This window comes from Dromaius novaehollandiae, chromosome 3 (assembly GCF_036370855.1).
Source record: "Dromaius novaehollandiae isolate bDroNov1 chromosome 3, bDroNov1.hap1, whole genome shotgun sequence".
NCBI classification, from domain to species: domain Eukaryota; kingdom Metazoa; phylum Chordata; class Aves; order Casuariiformes; family Dromaiidae; genus Dromaius; species Dromaius novaehollandiae.
In genome coordinates, this window is record NC_088100.1 from 63,668,268 (window position 1) to 63,685,199 (window position 16,932).

A 16,932-nucleotide genomic window follows, 5' to 3' on the forward strand; every position below is an offset into this window, starting at 1 on the left:
AAAAATTGCAATATACAAGGAGCTGAGCCTAAGGTGCTCTGTTCCTGCTAGATATAACAGATGCTACCTCTGTCTATTTATTTATCTCCTCTAGAGAATTATATCTATTAGATCCTACAGGAGAGGATTAACAATAGTTATTTAAAAGGCGGAGTAAAGGCTTAAGGATTTCAGAATATCTTATTGAAATTTTACTCCATACCAAATGTGTTTCAGGAAAGCTTACAAAACCCCATCCCTTCAGCCTTGACGGCCTCACTTAATACCAAAAAATAGTTAGTTACCTGTCTCTGGATTCCAAACATATGCCTTTCCATCTTCACTTCCCGAAAAAAGGAACGTACCACATGGCGTTAAGGTGCTGTGAATCTTTTCTCTGTAATTTGTAGCACCTATATATTTCTTTGTAGCCAAGCTAAAGATAAAGAATAGTTTGCAAGTGTGGCAAACACTTTCATAATAAACAATCGAACATTTCATCTATCAATCTTTCCCTCTGCACATCAGAAAAATCAATACACCTTGCATCCAAAATAGATATGCAAGCACCACTTTTTGCAGAGTGCAGTTGTCTGCCCTTCCTTTTCCCTGGCTTTCATAACGTGCCTGAAATTGTAGATCAAAGTATATATCACTGCCTTTGGCTAGAGTAAAGAAATATTCAGATATAGAGAATGCATATAGTTATTTACACCTTCTTGATCCTTGGCTTTGGAGAAAACAGGGAAAGTGGCACTATTATTCCAAACACTACCAAAAAAGTTCATTATGCTTCCTGAGCTTGATTACATCTCAGTAGTGCTTAAATTTATCCAGAAGCACCCCTTAACTCTTTAGTCTAATGTCTCCTTGACTACAAAAACAGTAATACAATCAACAAACTTCAGGCAGCAACATTAATTACTTTACTGTTAGCATTATTACTGTTAATATTATATTGCTGCCTAGGAATCACAATCTTCAGTGAGATACTACAGGTCATTATTACTGTGCTGACCAAACTGCTGTTAAACACTTTGCAGGCATCACGTAACAGAGAATTTGCAACAGGATTTAGAAAAGTAAGTAAGGTAGCTTATAAGAGGTTGTCTCAAGTATGAGGTGCAAGCTGGAAAGAAATATGAAAATCAACAATCAAAATGGAGGCTAATACAGGAGTAATACTATGATACAGAGTTTGAGGCAAAGAGATCAGGCATAGGCCACAACAACCCTCAAAAGAAGAAGACAGTAATTTTTCAAATGTGATTGATACTGCAGGAATAACGGAGATGTTGGGGGAAGCACAATACAGTTAGTATTACAGGATAGGAGAATTATTTTTAACAATATTCTGAATAAATATATCTGAGATAAAATTCTACTTCATAAGCAAGAGAAAATGATGCTTTAATGATTACAGCGCAAGACCATATTAGCCCAAATAAGAGTTTTAGTTGCCTGAATGAGTAACAAAGATAGTATCTTTGAGATGTCATGTAGAACAACTTTACAAGATGTAAACCTATCTTGCATATGAAAACCTCAGAAGTCTGAACCAAAAACAAATCCCTGATCACATACCTGAGTGACAGGATAGCAACATTATCCAAAAAGATCAAAAAAGGAAGTTGAAAGAGGACAATTAAGAACAACTAGCTGCCACTCAAAGTAAATTATGCTGATCTGTGACCTCCACCCTCTCTTTTCTCATGCAGGGAAAGAACAGTTAATGCTGATGTGTAAAACTATCACTGCTGGGCATCTGACCTCACGGTTTACTGATAGACTTAAGATAATGTAATTGTGGGCTGCGGACAAAGCAGCAGTCCTTCTGTTGTCCCCTCCACCCTTATTTTCCCAGACTCTCCCTAGTTTCTTCTCTACTGTTTTGGCAGCTATCAGACGAGTTGGATCAGATAACTGATTCAACTGAAGGCTAATCATTTGATTTTTCAGGCTGATTTTTTGTTGGTCAGTTCACCGATCTGACTTAAATCCACACCACAAGATCTCGAGTTGATAAAGCGGAAATGTTGGGAATATATGGCCAAAGGTGTAGGAGATGAGGAGAAGAGGAGATTGTGGGTCCTATTGATGGGCTGGCTTAAAATAATTGTGAAACTGCACATTACGTTAATCCTTTCTTAGAGGTTAATACACATCTCCATTTTTCTCTCACAAAATACAACTCTCGGCACTCTTCTGGAATAGTAGTGATAGAAGACCACCAGCTTCAAAAAACTACAGGATCGCTCTGTTAATCCACCCATTTCATGCTTGGACTGTACGGATAGTTTGGCCTTCTACCATTATCATTCTAATTTATTATTTACAGTAAAAGCTGAAGAGTGGAAAGTCTTCAGCTAGTTCAAACACTCAATCCACATATTATTTTAAGAGTGAGATTTCCTGAAAGAGCGTGTACATGTACAAAAGTACATTCTGAAAGAACATAGTTCCTTGTGCTATCAGAGTCTAAAAGGTATTTCCCCTAGGCATTTTTATGTAGAACACCAGGGACCTCTGACTGTGTGTGTGTGTGGAGAGAGGCAGACATGAAATTAAGGATACATCATTTACAAAAGGTGCTCATATCCTTCAACGTGACATTCCAGAAGGGAAGGTTTGGCGGCATCTTACCAATGTATATAAATAACTGATGGCAAGGAGTAAAGAAGACAGAGGCAGACTCTTCTCGGTGATACCCAGTGAAAGGACAAGTGGCAATGCGCATAAATTGAAATACAGGAAACTCCAATTAAACATAAGAAAAACTTTTTTCCTCTGAGTGTGAATGAACACTGAAACAAGTTGCCCAGAGACGTTGTGGACTCTCTATCCTTGGAAATACTCAAAATCCAACTGGACAGCGTCCTGAGCAATCTGTTCTGTGTGACTCTGCTTTGAGCAGAGGTGTTGGACTACACAATCTCCAGAGGTCCCTTCCAACCTCAATGACTCAGTGATTCTGTGATCCTCTTGTTTTTTGTTGTAGTTTATTATTAAAGCAGTATGTTCAAAACACTATTAGAAATGAGAAAATCATCAAAAATTAGGTTAAAATATCTCACTACCTAATCAATACAACGAAATAGGTACATCATTGTATTATTTAATATCTATGATGACAATTGTCATTCCATTTTATCATCAAAACACTCTTCTAGAGTCTAACCAATGAGGAACTAAGGCATGAATAAATAAATGTTATAATTTCAAAGCTGTTTCAGGCCCAGATTACATTTTTAAAATTGAACTAAATCTTTAGGAGGCTAGGGCCTTCATTTTCATGCTGTTTTAAGCTCCCAAGTCATCTAGTCATTTTTGGATATTCTATCTATCTGAAATGACTTACCCAACATCACACAAAAGGTCTGTAATACGGCAGGGTTTTGAAATCATTTCCTAACCCTGATGTTGCTATCCTTAATTATTAGGACATCTTTCTTCTCTACATGTATTTAATAATTTTATGGCACCTTATTTCCCTGCTAAGCAAATTTTAAAACAGAAGGAAGCGTGCACTACTACCAAAATCTACTTACATTCTGAGATCCATAATTCTCAGGGTACTGTCTTTGGCATGGATTAATAAACATCTTCCATTTGGGTGTACCTCCAAATGATTTATTGGAGTTCCTTTAATATCATTTTCTTTTATTTCCTACAGAAAGATAATAAATGAATGGATTCTGCTATAAGGTATCACTAATTTGGAAAAACTGAAAAATACAGTAAAAATTGTAACGTCTGTGTTTTAAAACTCATGTCTGCATCCTTTAATTAATTTTAGTCTTGCATTATTTTTTTTCCTCCTTTTCCATTATTTGATTAAGAAACACAGTTTGTTCCTAGATTAAGGAACTATATCCTAGGCAATCAACTTTTCACAACCACGAGGTAGACTGTATTACAACTACGAAATTCTGAAACATGCTTGATAACAGAAAAACTGATTGAACATTAGAGAATAAACCTAACACATTATCATATGCTAATACGACATTATTAAATCTCAAGCATTTTTATGTTTTATACACAGAAAAATTAAATTTGCAAGACAATTCAGAAATCCTAACTCAGTCAACACAGCACGTTCTATCAAATGTTTTATACCATTAACAAGTTATTTAAAGAAAATAACACCTTTACAGTTAAACAAAAATTAACATATAAAAATAACTGAATTTAAATCAAGTGACCAGATTTGGAACAGTACACATAAAAATTACAATGCTAATTCAAGAAATCTGTATACCTTATTAATGCACCAGTGTTGGAACAGATGTTGAGAACTTCCTTTCACAAATGTATCCCAAACTATAATCAGTCCCGAACTATCTCCTGAGAACATGTGAAGCCCTGTAAAATAATTACTTTACATCACCAAAAGAATGCCAAACAAAAGAACAAATAAAGAAAAGGATGCACGAACAAGAAACAACGTCTTCTATTACTCTGTGAATAGGCAAACACCAATTCTTTCCTCTCTTCTCCTATGATATATTCAGTGCAAATACATTTTGCTCACACTGCATCACAAAAGTTGATACTGTAAATGTGGATTTAGCTGGTAATAAGTCAGATACTGGGATGCTGAATATTTTATTACATTTCTTTACTTTTTATCATCTTCTAGGAACCATGAAAAATGAGAATGTTTACCTCAGTGAGCTTTAGATGATATTGTAGTCTTATGTACGCATTGAATACACGCACTGAGAGCATCTTGAACAAGAACAAATATTCTTTTCCAATAGCTGGTCTTATATTACACACAAATACTTATCCTTTATAAAAAGTGGCATTCTTTCCTCTTCCTAGTACCTTCTCTCATGAATATCTCCAGAGTGAACCACCCAATTACTAATCTAATATCAGAAAAAAATCAAATACTTTAAAGTATCTTATTCATTTACCTATCTTCAACTCTTCACTCTTCACAACTCTTCCAGCTATACATTTCTGTACATCTCCAACACCTGTTTTCAGCTGTTACCAGTTAACATTCTTCACAATGTTTGGACTAATCTCTGTCCTCTTCTCTCAGTTTTCCACATTCTGTCAACACTGAAAAGTGCATCACCTTACCACTTCTTCAGTCTAGCATTAAAATTCTCACAATCTAATTACTGCTACCTCATTTTATTTGTCATTGCATGGAGTTGGTAAGTTTGAATGACAACATGGATAAATTGTCTTTGCCTATTTTTCTGATCCTGTCTCCTGTCCTGAATTGCTGAGAGCGTTCTCTAGAAACTGGATCACTACATAATTCTGCCACTTACTTTATCCAAATCTGCCTTTCTTTCAGCTTACCTCTCTACACTAACTACAAGGCTTTCCATCTGCATCCTGATGCATTTTTGTCCTCTGAACAGTAGCTTTTAGGCTTTATTTTCTGCTTATTCTTGCTGTAACATGTTCAAAACATTAGCTACTAATAATAGCTAGTTATAGGGACAATGAAAACTAAACTACTGTCAAAACTTGCCCAATCATCATTGCTTGATAACTGTACATTCATTTGTTTGTCCCTTCTATTCAGAATATTCTTAATTTGTATCAGGGATTACATGTCCCTTTGTGTTTGCTCAAAGTAGTCCCAAATAAGACAGTGCACTAACACATTCATTGCAAATACAAATAAAACTATTCCATTCTATTATATCTCATATTGCCTCTATGAAATAAAGCGAACTAGTAATGCTCAAGTTCGTCTTCAACTGAAATGAGAAAAAAGCAATAAAGAACTAATTCTGAGAAAATACCTTCTGTATCAAAACAGAGTGTGTTGATGAAATTTTTGTGACCATCAAGCTCCTGCAGCAGTTGCCCATGGATGTCTTTCACTTTTGCATTCCAGATTCTAATCACAGAGTCGTAACATCCTGTCACAACCAAAGAGTTTGCAGTTGGGTGGTACTTTGCAGTATAAACAAATGAAGGATGAGGGAAAACTCTCACAGCAGATGTAGCCTGGGTTTCAATTTTCCACATTCTAAAAGGAAAGGAAATTAAGATAGTTACTGTATAAAGCAATCACATACACAGCTACATATAACTGATGCCATATTCTGTGCTAATGAGGCTAGAGGCAAATGCATGCATGCATGCACTCAGCGGCACCTGCCAAATCCTAGTGCTTTTTTCCCATCTATTCTTAATCCTTTAATATGTTTTTTTCTAACAAGAATTAGGATATTGCCTATGACTCTGTCTTCCAACTAAATTCATGACCACGTTCTCATTATTAATAGATATTTTACATTTTGCACATTTTAAAATACATAAATACATAAAATACATAAAGTATTCCAAGGAATGTATCAGTCTGTTTCCTTCAGGAGTTATATTATTAAGATATTTTGGGATATCATTCATAAAAAAAAGGCACACACACAAAAAAACCCAAGGGACATTTAGGATCATTAAATATATATAAAAGCCAAGAAGATTTTAGAAGAACAATTACCTACCAGACACTGATTGTGATCTCCAGGATGTTTTCTTCAGTTCTGAATCTGTTTATCTATTTCCTAGCCTTTACCACGCATAGCCATAAGATCAGATTTTTCTTAGGAAGCATTCATTTGTTTGCATCTATGCATTTTATTACAGAGCCTACCCTGAGAAGAGTTCATAAAGAACGGAATGGTACCCAGATCATGAAATCCAGGTGCACAGCACATTTCAGAGAACACAGTTACAATATGGTAAGTAACTCTGATTGCTATCCTTCCAAGTTTTGTTTCTGGTGACTACTGAAGAATTTTAAGTTTACTCTGGGGTGGCTTTAAAAAAAAAAGTGTTCATTACAAAATTACTGTAAACACAATCTCTAAGAATATAGTGATTAAACTGCAACTTAATAAACAAAGGTCACAAACAGTCTACCTGTCTTACAGATCAGTTTTGCTCTGACTGTAGAAAAGGTTATTATTGCTTAAAGCGTCAATTAACTTTATATTAAGGGAGTCCTGGGGGAGAAAACTAGAGGTTATAAATTTGCTTAAATGGTACCCAAATGATAGGGCTTTACAATAGTAGGGTGCTTTTAGTCCTAATCCTCCAATTCTACCATGTTTCCACAATAAAATGACCTCGATATGACAGGGAAAAGAAGAAATACCTTGCCTGAACTTAGACTTTTTTAAAAGAGCTTAACAAAACGGACAAGAAATACAGGAACTGACAACTCATATTGTGACAACGTACAGTACACTGAAAAGGAGGCAGATCACTAGAGTTGCATCTTGCTGCCACAAATTGTAAAAAGAACTGAGGAACATTCAGGCCTTTATATATATATACACAACTGACTGAAATTGATAATTATTTCAATGTCAAAAATTCTTATTTAATCTGCATCCAAAACAAAAATAAAATAAATGGAACAAACACTCAAAATACTCTTTTTATTACCATATACAAGCAGTAATCAGTGGGAAAAAAGAACAATACATCACACATACACAATTCCACACATACAACATATCATTTAACAATTCTTCTGGCATTTTAATTATGCAATTGCCTGTAGCATTACTAAGTTGCATAACAGAAACAACAAATAGGAATCTGAAGAGCTAAAAAAAAAACCCTACAAAAACCTATGAAGTTGCTCTTAATAAAACTGCAGTGTCATAACCATATTTTTCATGTTTTTTCTAGAGTTTTGAGAGTTTTTCTTTTAAACCTCAAACAAATTAGGATTTCAACATTAACACTGTATTAAAGTACACTTTTTAATTATCCAGAAAAGTGGATAAACATTCAGTCTCAAAAATAATACCACCACATTAAAGTAATCTAACTTAAATTATCCAGCTATGTATCCAGAAATCCAATAAACTACATGCATATATATATAAAAAATGTGGCCAATTTAAACACATTATATGAATCTTAGATTTAAAATATTCTGCCTCATGTTCAAATTTGCAAACTTAATACTATATTCATAACATGATAATTTCTTCGACAATACGTCCCACCAATTTCTTGCGATTAATTTTCGTGCTGTGCTGTAGAATTAGATCCTACAGTTACTGGAAAAGCTTCACTCTCAAATATATATATGATAAAGATTAATATAGTAAATACAGCACAAGCGAGTGTAAATCCATCGCAATTTTTATAAAAGTCACACTGCAATAATCTTTAATTAAAACCTCACAACACAATAGTAGTAGTTACTTACAGTAACATTCCACAGAGTGCACCATTCTTTTTTGTGCTTATGACACTATTTGCCAGAACATTTCAGTCATACTGACCTGACAGTGCCATCAGAAGATGCAGTAAGAAGATATTGATTATCTTTTGACCAACAAAGATCATACACTATGTTAAGATGACCATAAAATTCTCTCAGGTACCGTCCAGAAGGAATTTCATACACTAGTGAAATTTTAAATAGAAAAATAAAAAATGTGTAAGTATTTACCAGCAGTCATATGCAATTATTAGTGCAAAGTTTAGTTCAGTCTTAGGCTAAGCTTCTGCTAGCATAAGTGAACTACTTTCCTTCAACTTATCATTTTCAGAGATCAGGTACTTGCTAGATATGCATGGACAGCAAGCGTATACTTCCATCTAGTGGTTTGAGTGGTTGTCACTAATGTATTAACTGTTAAGAAACTGGTCCCACCTGAGAGACAGATTACAATTTTTTTGACTGCTACCTGAACAGTCTTAGAAAAATATTAATGTAGAGATCTTTTTCTGTTGCTGTGTAGTAAAGCAATATGAATTTACTGTACCTTGCATTGAAACATTTATTTTGTGTGCAATTAAAATACTGTTCTCTATAATATAATCTCAAAACTATTATGCTGGGTCTCAGCACTATGTAGTTGATGCATCTGTGAAAAGCAGCCCTCAGTTTAAATAACATGGAGTATCTGCAGTTCCAGATGAACTGTACCGGAACATGGAAAACAGTAGCCTCGACAGAAACAGTAGTCTCTCTGGAGATGTCAGTATGCCCCGGTATCTGACTTTCATAAGAGTTTTTTTTTTTTTTTTTTAAAAAAAACCTTACATAAAACTCGGGGTAGGGGGGAGGGTGTGTTACTGAGAAATTATGTCCCTTAAAACCTTATTATCGACAAATGTGTTCTTTGCGTGCAAAGTAACTATTTCCATTAGAATTCTGTGTAGAAATGATACAATTTTGTGCCCTTAAATTGCATGTACATTACCACGCACAAAATCCAACTGTTCACACAAGAACATTTTTCTGAAGAATGCTTAATGCCTAGAACAATTTACTAAATGCAATTTTTAAATCAAACTTCTAAAAGAACTTAAAAATATGCTCATTTTTCCTTCTACCAGTTCCAGCCTACATGAATTATTGGGGGTGGGGGGAGGGAGAATGCATTTTTAACTTACAAATAATGGGATAGCCATTCCTTCCTGCACATGCTGCTGCCAATGTTTTCCCATCATGAGAGAAACGAATACAGAAACAGCCCATATCTCCTCCTCGCAGTGAAAACAGATGCTTGTTTGGTATGCGACAAACCTAGTTTTTCAGGTAAGAGTTATGACTTCACAGTTATGAATACTAATTATCCAATGCTTAAAACACATTCGCAGCTCTAGTCATGCATAGGTTTTAAAGAGCTACTGATATCCCAAACAGATTTAAAACAAAAATCCAACCTTGTCAATAGACAGTTCTGTTGTATAACTCAGGCCCCACTTAGCTTATATATTAACTTCTGTTCCATTAGGTTTTATTCCTGACAAGTAACAATTTTTAAAAATGTAAAAAAAAAAAAAAAAAAAAAAAATCTAAACCCAAAATGATTTCCTTAATTTTAAGAGATGTTTAACAACAACTATCCTCACTTAATATAAATTGTAGAGTTAGATTGTAAGTCTAAGTTGTTTAAGGAGTCTAAGCTCAACTTTTCAAACTACTTGTTGCAGTGTAAACTCAGAAAACAAACTATATGCAAACAAAACGCTGGTTTACCAAATCAGCTTTGGCATTTTTCATCTAAATTTCAATTCCTATTTTTTTTTTCAAATACCTGGAGATGAAATATTTCCACAGGCTTTTTCTAAAGCAATAAATTCAAAGTTTGAAGGGAAATTAAGCTATCCAGTGCAGTTACTTTATTATTTAACCTAAACTTTATATACTTTTAAGAAATAAAATAGATTATGAACAGATTAGTAAACCTTCAAAAAATACAAGTAGATGTACATAAATACATCTTTTTGGAAACTATATACTCAGTTAAGCATTGTAATGCTTGTTAACCTCTAAAATAAAATACTGCAACATTGAATCAGCTTAGAACAAACTTCTTTTCCTTAAAAGTCATGTAGCTATAATTCATATATAAAATTCACTTTATTTGTATATGTAACTCCTATATATAAAATAAATTCATAATCCTATAGAGAATCTTGGGAAAGTAACACATCATCCACCAATCTATATCTACAGAGACAGCAGCGTCTCAACATGGAGTGATTCTTTAAACAATAATTTACCTTTTAGGTCAACATAAAACAGTTGTTATAATGTATATAAAGGAAATAATTATGAGTGATTATTCATTTTTAAACAGAAATATATGCTTTAATGTTCCTTGGAAGAAAGACATACAAGATCATGCTGATCTTACTGAAACTTGTTCACATGACTGCACACAACAAAATACATCACCATTGCTACTCAGTTCTTCAATGTGTACATGGACTAGTCAAAGAATAAATGAGCTACTAAATTTTATTTTTATGATGGGAAGTCAATATTCTTAGGATCTTATTTCACTTGGTTTGGAATACACACTTATTAGTAAAATGGAAAAGTGTCATGTTGAGAAGCTTTCTGAAAAATAATTAACAGTAACAAATACATGCTTTAAATATCCTGCCATTTTTAACATGAAAATTTCCATTGTAAAACAGACTTGCTGATTCTTCAATGTTTTATTATTATCAAATGGGAAATAACATGATGTCCACGTATACTTAAATGTTCTTTTTGAAATGATCTGTGTAAGGACTATGGTATGGAAACAAAACAAAAATCAACATTCTCTTGTAAGCAGATGTGCCTCGTGCAATAGGTTTATCATTTGAATTGTTACTGACCTGTGACCTCATGCTAGCGTCACCCAACAGAATAACGTAAAATCATTGTATGGACATTCTATGCAGGGTTGCAAAAAGATTCCCATTTCATGATTGCTAATTTCTATTAGCAACAGTGATCTGGCAGTTGGCATGAAGCCAGCATAACCTTCATAATAAGGTTCATCAATATAATTCCTTAAGAATTCTGTTTTACAGTAAAATACCTTTTTAAGTGAGAGAATTAAAAAAAAAAAGAATCCAACCAACCAATCACGAAAATACATGAACAAAGCCGAGATCTGAGAACTGCTTTTCTGTCTTAATGCCACTATCTGACTAGGCCTACTCTTTCAAATTCCTAGAGAATTCTGGAGAAAAAGCATGTGACCGTTCTGGGTAAAAATGGTTAAATCAACCACACTTGGTTTGCGTACAAAGCTAAGCCTCCTCTACCTATTTCTGAGGTTTTCTTACATTTTATATTTTGCTGATTTAAAAACAAATTATTTTGATGAACCACTTGCCTCATAACATTCGCATCATAAATATAAATTTATAAACAGATAGTAGATCTTTCTTTACATTATTACAAAAAAAAAAAAAAAAAAAAAAAGGCAAAAAAAAAAAGTTTCACCTGTCCAGGCAATCTTGTCCATTTAAATTGTTCATTCTTCTCTTCTGGAAGAGGTTCACCTGTTCTTTTAGATCCTTCACTCTGTAGCTCACAGAATGTTGCACTATCTTGTTCCTGCTGAACAGCCATCATAGAACGGAAAGAAGAATCAACCTTCAGGTAAACAAGATGAAATATCAGGAAAAAAATATTTTCAAAATGAACACTGTGATATTTGAAAAGATTAAAAAGTGCTTTTAACATGAAATGCAAAACATCTCTTTTTTTTTTTAACTGAAAAATAAACAGATTGGAAAAAGCCTTACACACAAAAACTATGTAGCAACTATTTCATTTAATGTAACCAACAAGTCAGAAAGCAAACTGGGTTTCCAAAGTTGCACCAATCAGATCATGTTAAAATTTTTTTCAAATAATTAATGCTTTTCTATTTTCAGTAACTATCCTCCTTGCTAAAAACTAGTACTGCTCTAGCACCTGGTAAAGGTGTTGTATATAAAAAGCATTTTGGCATGTAAATGGTTCCAGTGACATTAATCTATTACCTTTAAATCAAAGATACTGCTTTGGTAGTGAAATGCACTCATGATACCAGAAGACATTACCAGCTCTGTGTATTCAACAAACTACATGCAAGTGTTGCCAAGACAAAAGAACAGGAGGATTGACAACATTTATGATTTTTATTGTAGGTGAAGCCTATATGCTTTCCAATATCCTGCAAGTTTGCTTACTAAACCTTAGCTAAGATTTAAGGAAAGCTTTAACACATAGGAAACAGAATGCTGTCCAGTAACAGCAGCAGTGTGCCTGACAGGCACAGAGGCCACCAAGCACTGGCAGCTGTTCTGATCACTTTCACAAAAAGTCATTTTGGAAACGTTATCAGGCAGAAATAACCATTCTGATTATTTTCTTTCAGGCTGACAGTCACTAGGAGTCCACTGTAGGGTGGATTACTCTAAGTTCCACTGACTAAAAAGTGAGGTTTGATGTCTACTATGCAAGTAGAAACCAATTTAGAAATTTAATTCCGTTCTCCACACATAGGCGTCTGCCTTCATGTAAGGTGCTCTGCTGTATCTGAGGCATCCGTTTTCACATCTAATGGCCCATGCAGGAAATATGGGAGATCTGAGCCCTTCTGGAGAGGCAGCAGGAGACTAGACAAGATCTGCACAAAGCTAGTTATATAATAACTATCCTATATCATATACACAAATCTAGCTTTTATATACATGTATGTACATACACACACACACGCAAAGGCTAGAATCACTAGCATCTACAGAAGAATCTCATTTATATATACTTAACTTACATGATCTGGCAGTTTTATGCCTCTTATGGTTACATATAAAGTTGATGGGTAACGATTTCTAGGACATTTTGCCCACCACTCATAAACCTCAACAACATTTGAATGTGACCTGGTCCTTGGAGGTCTTGGAGGTGGGTAATACAATTGCAGACGCAGTTTTCCGTCAATGTTTAGAACTCCATTTGCACCTACAAGCTGAAAAGGTGAGTAAAAGAGGAAAAATGTGTTAACACAAAATTAACAAAAATCATTTATTATTATTAAAATCAAAAAACTACAGTCTAAATCCTGAAATCCACTTCCCATTGGGGAAATTTACTATTCCTAAAAGTGGTAATGAAGTAGGCATGCATTAAATATCCATTCCCACGAATGAATCACTAAGATTAAAGCCCAGAACACAGCCTACTTTTGAAACCTACTTCATATCCACTAATTCAATGTTAACATCCTTTTTTTTTTTTTTTTTTTTTTGATCAACACTTCCTGGAATCACCAAAATCTCAATGGACTGTCAATCCCGCAAAAAGCATCTTTCAAATCTGCCTCCTCCCCCACATTATTTTGAATACTGCAGCAAGAGCCACTGGTAAGGCTTTGATTCAGAGCAGAAGATACAGCAAAGCAGCAGCCTTTCTAACTTCAGAGGAAACAGAGTTCTATTAAACTAATGGAATTAGAAGAGTGAATTGCTGTTACATTTTAAAAATTAAGTTATACTATTAGAAGATATAAATCGGTGTTTATGCTTTTCATTCTGTGTATACCTACTGACATTAACACCAACCACTGTTTATCTGAATGCTTATGCTTTGACTGACACAGGTGAAAAGATAATGCAAAAACCGATGCAACAGTACTGAACAAGCCATTATTTTATGTGTATTCATAAGTTGGAAATTCATCCATCTGTTCAGTAGTAGGCTGTGTTGAATGCCAGGATGCACAGTTCCCATCAATATACACCCAGAGAGGGGATTCCAAAGCCCTGACTCCTGCAGACTCATCTTGACTTGAGATGAGAAGAGACTCAGTCTGTAAGAATCTGGAGGTCCCTCCCCTTCCCCAAAGCTCTCAGCCAGGTAGCCTCTCCGGTGTGTCTCCTGCTTTGGGCTGGTCAAAGGCTGTCAATATCTGCTATCCACAGAAGCACGTGAAAACAAACAAGTTAAAGCATGTAATATCTTGTCAGCTCCCAAAGGCCAATCAACTGGCACATCCAAGCCTCTCCTAAAAGGGGAGAAAGGTACATGATGTGCAGGCTAAGTTGCCCGCATCTCATTGCTGGATCACTTCAAACTCTGAAACTAGAAATGACAGGCATTTTATAATTAAGCTAGGGAGTCTTTTCAAAGACTGGTTAACTAAAAATGCCACTAGAATACAGAATAGCTGAGGTATAGATATCAGCAAATTTGTCCTTTTTTTTGCAGAGACAGTCTCAGGAACACAAAGAAAACCTTCATGACATTTAGTATTTCAACTGATTATATTCCTCAGTCTATCTGCTAATTTTCTACCAAGTACTACACTCAATGAACAAAGAAAATCTTACACTTCTTATGCTTCCTTGAAAAACATATATTCTTTACTGTCAAACTTATTTTCTGTACCGTGAACTTTATGGGGGGAGGGAAAGAGAGGGAAAGAATAAACAGCCTAGAAAGGAAGGATTTGCTTTTCAGGTCTGTTGCCTGGAAATATTCAAAAAAGTTTTTCCATTTAATAGGGTTAGTTTCTATAGAAAATTTAATAAAAATGTTTGTAATTTTTGTTTCTTTATTTGAATATCCACAGTACCTTTAGAAATGCCCAACAGATTTTTCTGAAACCACATTCCTGGATTTGTACTTCAGAGTTGGCTCTTACTTCACTCATACTCAGAAAATCAAGGATCTGCAAGCATTAGTGGGAATATAAATATATTTCTAATAAATATATAACTTCATGATAAGAAAAAATACTGAAAATATTCTAGATGTGATTCATTATGTTAGGCAGATTTCAATTCTAGGCAATTACAAAAACAGTACTTCTTCCACAAAAGGACACAACTAGAAATAGCAGACCCTTTTGCATTTGTCTGATGGCTCCTTGTAACCTATTTTTTTTAAAAAAGAACAATCATGAGCAAGTCTTTAAAGAAATATTCATGCTTCCCACTTTATCACTAAAAAAAGGAAAAAGTTGCTAAAAAAAGAGAGACATCGTTCACTGATTTCATATGTAATTTTTATAAATCCTTTATAGTTTGCCAAAAATAGCTGTATATTTACCTAGCTAAAAAAGGGGAAAGAGTTAGTTTTCCTTTCCTAGCTTCATCAGTTATGACTAAGATTTTTTTTGATTTTTCTGATCTGTAACAGGAATCTTCTGATATTTAGCCACTCCTGGAAGTTTATATGGCATACAAAAACTTGGAATCATGTTATCTTCAAATCCATATTTCAAAAACCACACCAAAGTCAAACAGCAGGCTTTCAGTGTAGTCATACTTTTGGTTCCAATATTAACATTATTTCCATGAAAACTCTTACACACAACTGTAATTACTTTTGTGCTAAGCAATCAGGGACTTAATTCTATAAATACGTTCATTTATGAATATCAGAGAACATAAAGAAACATCTGGCAATATTGTATATACAATTTATTTGAAACATAAATAACATGGAAGGAAAACATTTTTTTCTACCAGGTTTCCATTTTTATGTTAACACGAGAGAATCTCTCTTGCATACACTCTTCATAAACACTGAAACTCTTAAAGCTCAAAAGCATGTTGAAAACTTCACAATTTTTCCTATAAACACAAATTTATTGGAGGCTGAAGTAATAATTACTGTGCAAAGAACAGGAGAGGAAAAGCGGATGTCTACAATGTTAATGGAAAAGAATACAAAAGCTTGCTCATTGGTACAAGAGAAAAGAGGTGTTGCTACAGGGAGACAATCTCCATCTTTGAGCTGCTGATACTTGGGCATCTTTTCTTATTTCAAGAATGCGAAAAAGGTAAGCTGTATCCTTTCTGTGTGGTGCTATGACTTCTGATCTGGAACAAACTTAGCACCTTTTCCCAGAAGTTTCTCAACTGAGTCAATAAGAATGGTTCATCCTCCTTACTATTATCAAAACAGGGTTTCTTAACATATAAATGATGGTTATTAGTATTAACTACCAACAATATTTTTTGGCATCTCCAGTTAATGCTTTATCTTTAAAGCTGTGTTATTAATCCAATGTAAGTGAAAAAGAAAACGCAGTTAGTTAAATATATACTGTTGAAGAAGCATAGACAGAAAACTATAACATGCAAAAATCTGATGCAAAATATTTAATCCTTACCTCAAAGAACAGGATTACCCTAGGACTTTCTTCAGTATTTTGAATAAAATAATTAAAGTGCTCATTAAATATGACTTGCTCCTCCCACTCCGGAAGCATTGATCTGAACTGTCTGAAATCATATGGCTGCGTCATGATAGGAAGAATGTGCTCTATTTGTTCTTGTTCATAGTAAGATGAAACTTTCCTCTTGCTGTTTGAAAATTTCCAAACAGTAACATTTGTTATAATGCCTTAAAAAAAAACCTCCAACAAAACAGTATTCCAATTACTGAAAACAAAGAAACATACAAGATGCATTCCCTTGATTTTAGAAAGAAATTTCTAAACCTACCCCAAATTTAAGGCTATTGACCATATATTTAGAAATAAGAAAGGCTGAAGTACAAAATCCTAAGAATTAAGTTACTGTAATCAAATTTGTGCATAATAATCCTGGTGGAGTCTACTATATAACTCTTTAAATTTGGTTTGCAGAATAATCATACAAAATGACAATCGAAACAAGTGAAGTGATCAGAAATTGAACTAAACTTCATTTCAACAT

At 34.2% G+C, this 16,932-nt stretch overlaps 1 protein-coding gene across 19 annotated transcripts in view; it reads right to left on the bottom strand.

Moving 5' to 3' along the window:
• AHI1 (Abelson helper integration site 1) overlaps window positions 1-16,932 on the bottom strand; it is a 121,588-nt gene that overhangs the window by 91,113 nt on the left and 13,543 nt on the right. For 16 of the 19 annotated variants that reach the window (XR_010388376.1, XR_003262114.2, XR_003262115.2 and 13 more), the window contains 10 exons: window positions 16,386-16,578; window positions 14,841-14,936; window positions 13,041-13,235; window positions 11,720-11,872; window positions 9,382-9,514; window positions 8,262-8,385; window positions 5,754-5,983; window positions 4,241-4,344; window positions 3,528-3,646; window positions 285-415 (listed from right to left, as the gene is read on the bottom strand). Coding sequence is in view for 16 of the 19 variants with exons in the window: in XM_026119977.2 (XP_025975762.2) it covers window positions 285-415; window positions 3,528-3,646; window positions 4,241-4,344; window positions 5,754-5,983; window positions 8,262-8,385; window positions 9,382-9,514; window positions 11,720-11,872; window positions 13,041-13,235; window positions 14,841-14,936; window positions 16,386-16,578 (1,478 nt within the window). In the remaining 3 variants the exon portion in view is untranslated. The remainder of the gene's footprint in view (window positions 1-284; window positions 416-3,527; window positions 3,647-4,240; window positions 4,345-5,753; window positions 5,984-8,261; window positions 8,386-9,381; window positions 9,515-11,719; window positions 11,873-13,040; window positions 13,236-14,840; window positions 14,937-16,385; window positions 16,579-16,932) is intronic. The other 3 variants (XM_064509020.1, XM_064509018.1, XM_026119987.2) reach the window with 2 other exon arrangements.